The sequence below is a fragment of the Equus asinus genome, chromosome 5 (assembly GCF_041296235.1).
Source record: "Equus asinus isolate D_3611 breed Donkey chromosome 5, EquAss-T2T_v2, whole genome shotgun sequence".
NCBI lineage: Eukaryota > Metazoa > Chordata > Mammalia > Perissodactyla > Equidae > Equus > Equus asinus.
This window is the reverse complement of record NC_091794.1, coordinates 33247157-33259407: the sequence shown is the minus strand read 5'-3', so window position 1 is coordinate 33259407 and position 12251 is coordinate 33247157. Positions and strand designations below refer to the sequence as shown.

The window sequence follows — 12251 nt, the reverse complement described above, 5'->3', positions numbered from 1 at the left end:
CTTTTCTCCACGTCCTCTCCAATGCTTGCTATTTCTTTTCTTTTTAATAATAGCCATTCTGATGGGCATGAGGTGATATCTCATTGTGGTTTTGACTTGCATTTCCCTAATAATTAGTGATGTTGAGCATCTTTTCATGTGCCTGTTGGCCATCTGTTTACCTTTGGAGAAATGTCTGTTCATATCCTCTGCCTATTTTTTAATTGGATTGTTTAAAAAATTTGTTTTTATTGTTTGTTTTTTGCTGTTATTTAGTTGTATGAGTTATTTATATATTGTAAATATTAACCTCTTATCAGACGTAAAAGGATATAGACGCCTGGGATCCCATCTCAGCAATCCTGAATCAGGAGCTTCATGGGTGCTCTCCATGGTTTTCATTTACATACTGTGCAAACACGTTTCATCTAACGTCATCCTGAACACATCCCTGTACATGCAGCTTCCTCTGTAGAAAACTAATTTCTCTGCTCATCCTTCAAAGCCTTCCTGCATGCTTCACCTAGAGCCTTGCCTGACTTCCAAGGTGGTTTTAGATGCCTTTCAGTAAAGCAAAGTAATTAATTAAAAATGTGGACTCTGGAGGCAGACTGCCTCAGTTTGAACTGCAGTTCCAGAACTTCTGGCTGGATCACTCTGGGAAGGTTATTTAAATTTTTTATGCTCTAGTTGCTCATCTGGAAAATGGGGATAATGACACTACCTTCCTCAGGGTTGCTATGAGCATAAATGAAGTAATCCATATGAAGCACTTAAAGCAAAAACTCATACAATGTAAGCACTAAATAAATGTTAACCGTTAGTCAAGATTTCCATAGCATTGTAAGTAAGTTTCCTTCTTATTATTTGTCACTCTATACCATCATATTTGGTTTACTTATCTTCTCCCACATTGGATTATAAGCTTCTTAATAACAGGGACAATTGTAGAGGAGTTCACAGTCTGAACACTTATATAATGTCTTTGCTATGCTATAGATATTCAGCAATATTTATTGATTACATGGAGAGATTTCATTACCTTCTTAGTGGATGGTGGTTTGGTAAAGTAGAGAGCTCAATGGCTTAAAGTGAAACATACTTTGGATGAATCCTGGCTTTGTTACTTAGAACAAGTTAACCTCCTGTATTAGTCAGCTCAGGGGGCTATAACAGAATACCATAGACTTGGTGGCTTAAACAATGGACATTTGTCTCTCCCAGTTCTGGAGACTGGGCAGTCCAAAATCAAGATGCCTACAGATCCAGTTCTTGGTGAGCGTTCTCTTCCTGGCTTGCTCTCTCACTGTGTCCTCACATCCTGAAGAGAGGATGTCTCTTCTTATACGAGCACTAATCCTATCATGGGAGCTCCGCCCTCATGACCTCATTGAATCCTGATCACATTCCAAAGGCCCCACCTCTTAGCACCACCACATTGAGGGGTTAGGGCTTTAACATATGAATTTGGGGGGGAACAAATGTTCAGTCCATAACACCTCCCTGAGCCTCAGCTTCCTCACCTGTATTGGTGAGGATGAAAAGAAGTAACATGTACATAGCATCTGGCACAGTACCTGATCCAGAGAAGACCCACAGTCAATAAAGGTTTCTGTTGTAATCTACGGAAAATGCATGGCAGAATTATTCGTAAGTACATGTAGATCTCAGAAGCTTCAGACCTGGCATATATATACATGTACACATTCATATATGTACACATACATATATACATACACACACCTAAACATATATGTAAATTATATATATGTATTATTTCCCAACTAAGACTGATTGTTTCTAATTTTTATTATATTTTCAGAACCCACAAACCTCTTTGTTTTCCAAGGGAAAAATTGACCATTGTTTTTTTGGCAATCAGCTGAAACAATATGAAACTCCATGATAGGACTTCTCTCACCTAGGAAAACAATAGTCTTTGTGGATACACAAATGGATATTCCCAGGTCCGTCCTGTCTATGTTTTATGGGGACACTCTGTCCTACAGTAGTACACGGTAAAGAAGTGTTGAAGTGAATAAGTACTCCTGGGGCCTTTTTTGTGTCCATTCCAAAGAATCATTTGTACTTTGCAATTTGTGCTTCTCTAACACGGAGGCGTTCACCAAATAGCAAGAAATGAAGTGTTGATAAGAGAATCTTGTTCAAGGGCATCAAATGACAGATGCCTGGGGCTCCTGTTCCTCATCCCTGTGGCCAATGGACTGGGAATCTGGAGAGCTGAGTCTGTGGACTTGTGTTACCATTATCAAGCCTCTTCAGGCCGTTGGGTGCCATATTAGCTCTTCCCTACATGGTTTCACCTCACATCTTAGAGAACTATGTATTCCTTAAGAGCAGCATGCTCTTTTTGGTACTCCCAGTAGCTAGCACAGCACCTGGTATGTGACTGGCTGCATGTGGTGATGGGGAGAAAAAATGAACCACAGGATGTCAAGTCAGGGGACCTGGGACCAGGGAATGTTTGTGGACATCAGGTTTTTATTAGAATATTGTGTTTACTTGGAGGGTCCCCTATTTTAAACAAATTGGAGAGGCCCAGGGAAAGAGTAAGTAGAGAATTGCATGTAGATTATTTAGCTAAAGGTTTTTTAAGACTTCACTTAACTCAGGGGGAGGGAAATTGCTTTGCTGCAATGCCATGCATTTTTCATCTGTTTGTGTTTGAAGAGCAAACCAAAACTGGATTCTCTTCAGGGCCTGGAACACAGTGGGTGCTCAGCGAATATGTGTGGAATGAATGATTCAGTGTTTTCCTCTTGGGTTGCCGATTCCTGGCTAGCCAAGGTACTGTCTTCCTCTTTCAAGGGCTGGGCTGTGCTCAGAGGCTGGAGGGGTACATGAAAGAAGATTGATCTGTAAATCAGGTATAGTCATTGTAGTCAGCATCAGGGAAGATGTCTCTACTGAACGGTGTTTGTATGTGTGCATGTGTGCATGGGTGTGGGGGGAATATTATTAGAAAAAAATCTTCTTTGGAGGAAAATCATTTCTAAACTACAAACTGATTTGACACAGCCTTAAATGAACAACTGAAAGTATTGTTAGGCATAGGTCTGGGGCCACTGAGAAGGCATCTGGGATGGTTTGAGTAAGCGGGTGGGGGTCTTGGAAACTTTCTCTGCTGGGTCCTACCTGTCATTGCTAGTTCGCTGTTGCCCTCTGCTGGCGAAACTGTTGTCATCTGAGGAAACTGCGAATTGCACAGGGCTCCTAGGTCCCCCTTATGTTGGAGGGTAGGGCCCCTTCCCCTCAAATAGTGAAATGACTCTGGTGCTGAGGAACAGCGGGGGCAAGAGGAGATGTAGCAAAGCTTCTGCTAGGAGAAACGGGCCCCCACACCAGAAGGGAGAATCTTAGGTTCTAGTTTTTTAATTCCATGCTCTACTCACTTGCTAAGACCCTGCTTTCTTTGACTCTGTGCTGGCACAGTAAAGGGTCCCAGACATGACTAAGGCACCACCTCTCCACCAGAGGGTCTCTCCTCAAATGTTGGGGGAACAATAGGACAAATATAGAAATCACCGTAATATAGAGAAGGTTGTGATGAAGGCCCTAACCGAGACACTGATAGAGACTTGCAAGTATTTAAAGGAAAGAAAGATGACATCCCCTCGGGGGTGAGGAGGTGAGGGGAAGCCTCTGTGAAACAGATAAGATTTAAGCTGGGTATGTGAAGGAGGGATGATATTTTTTTCATTTTTAAAATTATCTTTTTTATCATAAAAGTAGAATGTTCACTATCAAAAAAATTAAGCTCTAGCTAACAAAAGCATGAAAAGAAATGAAAGTCATTTGAAATCCCACCACTCAGAAATAATCAGTATTAACATTTTGATCTATGTATCCTTTTGTTGTTGTTACGAAATTGGAAGTATACTGAAGGTAGTATATTGTATCCTGCTCTTTCTCACTCTTATCGCATGAACATTTTCCCAGTGTTACTGATTATTTCTTGAAAACGTGCTCTTTTGGGGAGGAGTATTTCAATGTGTAAACCAGAGGATAGGATTCTGCAAGCAGTATGAGGCAAGGCATACAGCTTGCACAGCACAAAGATTGGTAATTCTTCACTAGTTCATTTCAGAAATATTTTTTGGATACCTACACAACCTTGGAGACACAATGCTAAGAATGCTAAGACACACCCTAACTCTGTCTTTGTGGAGTTTACCGCATAGGAGAAGAGATAAACATTAATGAAGTAATCATAGAAATAACTGTAAAATTGCATCTTGGGTAAGTACTGTGAAGGAGAAATGTGAAGTGCTATGAAACTATATATTGGAAAGAAAAGAAGAAGTCACAGAGATCTGGGAAAGCTAGCCAGAGTAAGAAGTAATTGAGCTCAGCACTGTAGGAGTTAACTAGGTGAAAAAGATCAGGAAAAACATTGCCAGCAGAGAGAACAGCATGTGCAAAGTCCCTTTGGTAGGAGTGGGCACAGTGAGTACAAGAAACTGAAAGACAATCAAGGAGAATGGAGTGGAGAGTCCGAGCCCGAGAGGAGGTGAGAGAAATAGGTAAAGCTTGACCCTGAAGAGCCTGGTAGACCAGGTGAAGAATTTCTGTCATTTCTTGTAAGAGCTATGGGGAACTATTGGAGTGTTTGAAGCTGGAGTGGGGAGGTGAAGGCCCAATTTGTTTTTCTGAAAAGTCTACTTCAGTGCAGTATGGTGATGAGGTTGGAAGGGAATAAGAGTAGACGTAGGCAAACTAGGTCTTGGTGACTAGAAGCCCAAGCCTGGTGAGAGGGTGACTGCAACAGTCCAGGCAGGAGAGACAGAAGACTGGATTAGGATGGTGAAGCTTGAGATGGAGAGAAGCAGGGACTTTGAGAGAGATTTTGGGAGTAACATGTTTAGGACTTGGCACAGGAAGTGAGGAAATGGGATGAGTCCAGAATGACTCTTAAGTCTCTAGCTCACATAACTGAATGGAAGGAGGGTTTTTGCCTCAGATGGGGAACACTGGAAGAGGACAACGTTTGTGAGGGACTGTCATGAGTGTTGTTGCCAGAGAGAACAGTGCCAGGAGAAGAATACATCATCACATCAGCTCCTTCTAGACGTGGGTTTTACCATATTTTCACTCCACACTGTAGGGTCTTCCACTTGGAGGAGGGAGGGACTGGGAAGAAAACCGACACTACGGCTGGATTTGGTGTCTTGATTGATTCCTGTTTCAGATCTCTGCACTACTGCTTGCTGGGTTCAAAACATTGGGCAAGTCATTTTAGGGATCTCTGGACCTTCGTTTCCTTGTCTTTAAAATAAGGGTAATAACATCTAGTCGAAAGGGTTGTTGTGAGGATTAAACGGGGGCATCCTTATTCAAGGGCTTTGTAAAGCTCCAGGAGCTGTACGAACACAGTATATTATTGTTACTCCTGCTCCTGTATTTGTTGTGGATATTATTGCCAACCAAACTTTAATTATATTAATATTAGAAATATGAAATTCAATGTTTTCTCCATGAGTTACTTGGGAAAAAAGGTGTGATTGAAGTCTAAATAAATAAATATACCACCCAGGAGCTAGAGATGGTGGCCCCAAACTATTTATAGGCCTGTGTGTTTGCCTGAATTCAGACTTTCCCGACATGTAAATTATGCAGAGTCTGTGTCAAGCAGAGCACTCTGTGTTCCTAAAAAGAATTCTTTTTTTCCAGAATCCTTTACCTTTTAAAATAAATCTCATTATGGAGTGCTGACATTTTCAGTAAAACCATTCAACCAAAAGCTGTGGTTTTTTTAGACTAAAAACAAGTCTGGTTTATTAGGCAGCAGCTTATAACTTGCTGCTAAGTAGATGCAATCTATTTAGAGGAATTTATGTAGATATCTGATAAGACATTTCAGAGTTCCTGTCTCTTTCTGACTAAAACGGAGACTGTTAAACAGATTATCAAGAATTCTCTCCTGGTCTCAGTGGAGTAGGAGTTGAGTATCACGGTGTTGTTGGAATGGATGGAAACCATAGAACCAAGATTTAAACCAGATCTCTTGGACTCTCCCACTAACTCTAGTATTGTGTTCTAGCTGAGTGACTTTAGATGTGACTTTCTTCAAAGAGTCATGGGGAAATGTAGAGCTAATACTTTTGCATACACAATGGCTGGCAGACACAAGACCTCCATCAACCATCTCAGATCGCATCCTTCTTTTCTTCCTTCTTTGACTTCTCCCTCTTTGTCTCTTCTTCATCTCCTTTTTTCTCCCCTTCACATCTCCTCTTTTTCCTCCTCCCATTGACTTACCTGCTAACTGTCTCTTGGCTGTCTGACTTTAGACTACACTGAGGAATGGCATATATTTGGGTCACCCAAAATTACTCAATGACTTAGGTCCCTGCCAGTGATAATAACAGCTAGTTTATAGAGCATTGATTGAGAATAATTTCCCTTAATCCTCTCCCCAAACTTATGAGATGAGTACTAATATTGTCTCCATTTTACAGACATGAACAAGAGCCATAGACAGATGAAATGTCCAGTCTTACAGAGCTAGTAAGTGATACAGCTCGAAGTTTCCAGACCTGGCCCTTGCCCAGCCCAATGGCCTCCAAAATGGTGATAACTGGCACTCATTTATTCACTCAATAGACGTTTATTTAGAGCAGGCTGTTTGACAGGAACTGGATAGAGTAGCCCAGCATTCACAGTCTCTGCCTTCATGGAACACACACACACACACACACACACATTTACATGTAGAGATGATCCTCAGCCCCTACTCATGAGCATCACCCTATCCTCTGTATTGGTCAGTCAGTGTTCACATGGTACCTGTTGCTAAACATTTTACGTATCATTTCTTCTCACACACAGTGATAAGTGCCACAAAGGAAAACGGATCAGGATGCTCTGAGAGAGTGTAATAGGGGGTCAAGTTTATATAGGAGTTTAAGAAATCCTGTTTGAACAAGGCATTTGAACCATGACTTGGACAATGAGTGTTCTCAGCCTGCTATGAGATAATGCTGGGCAGAGGCCAGGCCATATAGGGACCTGCAGTCCGTGTTACATAGCTTGGATTTGATCCTAAGATCAAAGGGATGCTACTTAATAAAGTGAACAGGGGAGTGATATGATTCGGTTTGTACTTTAAAAATAGCCCTGTGGTTACTGTGTGAGAATGGATGGGAGTGCAAAGCCTGTACTGTCTGTACATCAGACGATTCTGTGTAGTGTGGATTCAGATATGAATCAGTCACAAATCATCCTTTTCAGTCTTTTAGGGAAAACAAAGCATATACTAAAACAATTCTGATAAAAGTCATGAAGTTCTATATCCTAAAGGCTATAGTAGACAGACAGCAAAACTGCTGAGGGCAAGAGGAATTACAGATCCTGCTCACTTTCTTTTGACCAGAAGCCGTTGTTTTAATCAATCTCTTCTTGTTCTCTCTGTTGGAGAGAATCTTAACTCTCAGTCAGAATTTTCCATGCATGCCCTAAAAGGCTCTCAAGTCTGAAGCAAATCAACTCAGTAACATGTATCTAGTGTCTACTTTGTCCTTGGCTCATAAGAATCCCACTTCACTTGCTTCACTATATTTATACCACAAGGATATGATAGAATGAGCTGAAATAGTGGTGGCTTGGGGGTCAGTGAACTTGTGTTCAAGTCTCGATTTTATCTCCAGTCAGCAATTCAACCTTTAGAGGTTAGCAGAGGCTAAAGAATAGTGAGTAAAGTTTGTGGTACAGATTGAATTAGAACAAAGAGATGTTTTTGATATCCTTGGAAGAAGATCTGCTCCATGAAGTTTTCCTAAGAACTGAGAAGATGTGGAGGAGCATGAATCAGTTGACAGCCAACATGATGCAAACTTGCTACTCCCCTAATGGATCCCGTCATGGGTAGTCATCTCTGAGCTCTGTGGTCATAAGATATATCCCTGTGATCTTCCACTTTCCCTCCTCCCTTGTTCACGGGGCTGGACTGAGAGAAAGGGGATGGCATTAGGTATTCCTCAGCCCCTCTTTCTTCTGAGGTGATCAAACCTTACTATCTTCTGTTTTAGTAGAGATGTTTCAGTGAATGCCATTATCTTAAACTTGGAAAGATTATGCCATCAACTTTTCTTCTCTGTGATGATTCCTGCAGGATAGACCACTGGAACAATGAGAAGGAGAGGATTTTGCTGGTCACAGACAAGACTCTCTTGATCTGCAAATATGACTTTATCATGCTCAGCTGTGTGCAGTTGCAGCACATTCCCCTGAGCGCTGTCTATCGCGTCTGCCTGGGCAAGTTTGCGTTCCCTAGGATGTCACTGGACAAGTGAGTATGATGTCTTAGACTTGGAAAAGTGGTGCAGTAGGAGCAGGGAATGTAGGGAGATCAGTCACAAAGTCAGTTCAGGACTGTAAGCTGGGAGAACCCAGGGGAGAACACTGAAGCTCTACAGTTGAGCCCATCCAACAATCATTGAGTTCCTCTTCTATGTCGGACACCAGGGATACAACGTTAAGTAAATTTGTACTTTAATATGAGAACCTGACAAGTAAATGGTTGAATGTAAGGTGCAAAGAGCTGCAGGAGCATGGAGGAAAGGCCCTCAACCTAATTCATGTGGCAGAGAATCAGAGAAGCTTTCCTAGAGAGGCACATGAGCCAACATTTGATGTTAGTAGGAGTTAGCCAAAGAAGGAGAACAAAAGTTTCAGAATATTCCAAACAGAAGGAATGGCACAACCAAAGGAGTGGAGGTAGGAAAAAGTGTAATGCCTTTGGAATTGAAATTATTCCGTAAAGTTTAATGGACAGTTTTCTGTCCATCAATTATTCTCGAAAGTTTAATCCACGATGGCTAATAGCTCTTCTTAAAAGAAGTCTCTTTGGGATCTTCCCTGGAAGTTTAGTGGAGGGGACATCAGCTGTCTCAGAGATGTTGACAGTTACCAAGAGACCTGGCGGGGGTCTACAAAGGGGACTTGTTAAACTAAGTTCTGGTAATGGTCTCAGAAGGAACTGCCTTTCCTAGACATTTTAGATCTAAGCCAGAAGGACAGCAATCTTTCTCTGAGCCTCTGAATGTGGGTTCTTCCCACTGAACTGTGAGCACCTTGAGGGCAGGTACTTTTTTTGGGGGGGGTCACTTAAGCACCTGGCATTGGGCCTGGCACAGAAAAAGAACTGAAAAATCTTTCTAAACCACATCTTGATCAAGTGATTGGTTTTCCTTACATAAACCATACCAAATCAAAGACATTTTTTTTTAAGATTTTTAAAATTTTTTTCCTTTTTCTCCCCAAACACCGCCCCCCCCCCCCCCCCCCCCCCGGTGCATAGTTGCATATTCTTTGTTGTGGCATGTGGAACGCCGCCTCAGCGTGGCCTGATGAGCAGCGCCATGTCCATGCCCAGGATTCGAACCAACGAAACACTGGGCCACCTGCAGCAGAGCACGCGAACCCAACCACTCAGCCACAGGGCCAGCCCTAAGACATTTTTTATTTACTTTTTTCATCAATGCAATTAATTGATCCAGTTCACTAACTTGCTTTGACAGATTGATTTAGCTCACTATCTTTTTGAACTGGTAGAGTTTTTCAATAATATATGCACATGGTAATCATATATTTAAACATCACAAAAATGTTTATTTTCAGGAAATGTCTCTCCCACCTCCGACTCTCAGTTCTCCAGAATTATCTCCATAGGTGATAGTCAGCAGTTTCATTTTTTTTTAAGAAATAGTCTATAAATATATACAAATGAAAATGTCTTTGATGTATATATGTGTGTTTATACACATTTGTAAGTATGTGTCTACACACACATTCATCACAAATTATTTTAGCCAATGGGTACACATGTTGTAAACTCTTTTGCCTCAAGCTATTTTACCCAGTGATAGACCTTGGAGATTTTATTATATAATCCTGTATAGATCAACCTCCGTCTTTTTAATAGTGCAGAATATTCCCTTTTAAGCCTACTCTATGTATCCAGCCCTTCATCAATGGATCTTTATTTTTACTTTTAAAATTTTTTATTTTTAAACAATGCTGCTCTAAATATTCTTGTCTGTAGGACTTTGCACAAATGTGAAAATGTATCTGTAGTGCAAATTTCTGTAAGTGGAATTATTAGATCAAAATTCATTTATTAGATCAAAAGTCATGTGAATTTTAACTGATATTGCCATCTTGCCTTCTACACAGGTGACACCACTTTATGCATCCTTTTTCACACATCCTCAGAAACATTGCGTGTTATCAAACTCTTGCTTTGCCAGTGAGATAAAGAAAAATATCTTACTTTTGTTTTCTTTCCAGTGGTAGAATTTGAAGAAAGTTAAAGATGTTTTTCTTATGTTAGAAAGCCATTTATTTATTTTTCTGTGAACTGTCTATTTATGACTCACTCTTTGAGTTTTAGGCTGTCAAATTTATCAATCTTTCAAAGTTTTTAAGTTTATTTCTTTTTGAGAAAGTCTTTCTCCACATTGAAATCATAAAAGATATTTCCAAGTTTTCTTCCAGTGTTTTTATAATTTTATTTTTAAAAATAGTTAAATTTATGTTTCATCTGGAATTACTTTAAGTAAGGAGAAATATGTGCAATCAGCTTTATTTTTTATTCAGATGGCAGGTTAGAGTTTTCAACATCATCTATTCAATACTCCATTCTTTCTTCTCTATCATATATACATTACCATGTGTGTTTGTGCCTATTTCTGGATTCTCTATTCCATTCATGTATTTATTAAAGTACAAAATGGTTTCAATTATTATAACCTTTTATTATGTTTTAATATCAGATAGAGTTACTCCCTTCTTATTAACCTTCTTTTTTTTTAGAATTTGTTTATTTATGCATATGTATTTTTCCATCAGCTTGCCTAATTTTAAAAAATCTTATTTTTATTAGGATTTTAAAACATTAAATCAACCTTGCATTCCTAAGATAAACACATTTAGTCATGGGGCATTATCCCTTTTATACATTGCTGCATTCAGTTTGCTAATATTTTTTTAAGGAGTTTTGTGTCTATGTTCATGAGACAGATTGGTCTTTTATTTAATTCTTTCATAATGTCTTTGCCAGGTTTCAGTATGTGGGTTATGCTGGCCTCATAAAACAAGTTGGAAAGTATTCTCTCCTCTTTTATTTTCTAAAAGATTTTGTATCTGAGTGGTGTTATCTCTTCCTTGAATGTCTGATAGAATTTATAAGGGAAATCTTCTGGGCCTGAGATTTCTTTGTGGGATAGTTTTCGATAATAAAGTTAATTTGTTTTATAAATATTGGGTTACTCATACTTTTCGTTTGATTTTGTGTTGACGTTGGTAAATGGTATTTTTCAAGGAATTTGTTAAGTTTATTTAAATTGTATTTGAAAGCATAAAGTTGTTAGTATTCCACTATTGTCTCTTTAAAATCTATATTTAGTGATACCTTCTTTCTTTCCTGATATTGGGGATCTGCATTTTCTCTTTTTTCTCTTGATGAACCTATCAATTTTCTTGGTTTTAACAAGAATATGCTTTTCATTTTGCTAATTTTCACTGTTGTCTGATTTCTATTTAGTTGATTTTTGCTCTTTATTTTTTCCTTTCTTCTATGTACCTTTGGTTTACTTTGCTGTTCCTTTTTTCAACTTTTTAATTTGGAACCCAAGGGCACTGAATTTTTGCCTTTCTTCTTTTCTAACATGAGCATTTAAAGCTATAAATTTCCTTCTAAGCACTGCTTTCACTGTTTATCACAGACTTTGATAGGCTGAGCTTGTATTATCATTCAGTTAGAAATATCTCCTAATTTTTCTTATGATTTCTTCTTTGACCCATGAATACTTTAGAAGTTGTATTGACAAATTTACAGATAAGTTGAGTTTTCCCAGATATTTTAACAGTACTGAATTTTCATTTAGAGGACATATCTTTGATTTTAATCATTGTAAATATATTGACATTTGATCGATTGAACTATATAGTATGTCTTTGTGAATGTATCATGAGCATTGATAATTATTTTGTGTGTAGTTTTCCATAAATATCAATTAATTCATTGTGTTTGATAGTGTTGTTTAGACTATCTATGCTTCTATTGATTTTTGTCTAGTTTTTTTTTTTATCAGTTACTGAGAGAGGAATATTAGAATCTACTATCATTATGGGATATTCTTGTCTCTTTAATTTTATGATTTTTCGCTTCATACATTTTGAGAGTCTATTTATTAGATGCGTACACATTTATGATTGTTATGTCTTCCTGATGAATTGAATCTTTTTTTATT

General features: G+C 38.9%; 1 protein-coding gene across 1 annotated transcript in view; it reads left to right on the top strand.

Annotated features, from left to right (window-relative positions):
* TPRG1 (tumor protein p63 regulated 1) overlaps positions 1-12251 on the top strand; it is a 103584-nt gene that overhangs the window by 26589 nt on the left and 64744 nt on the right. The window contains exon 3 of the mRNA XM_044771290.2: positions 8111-8287. Coding sequence (XP_044627225.1) covers positions 8111-8287 — 177 coding nt within the window. The remainder of the gene's footprint in view (positions 1-8110; positions 8288-12251) is intronic.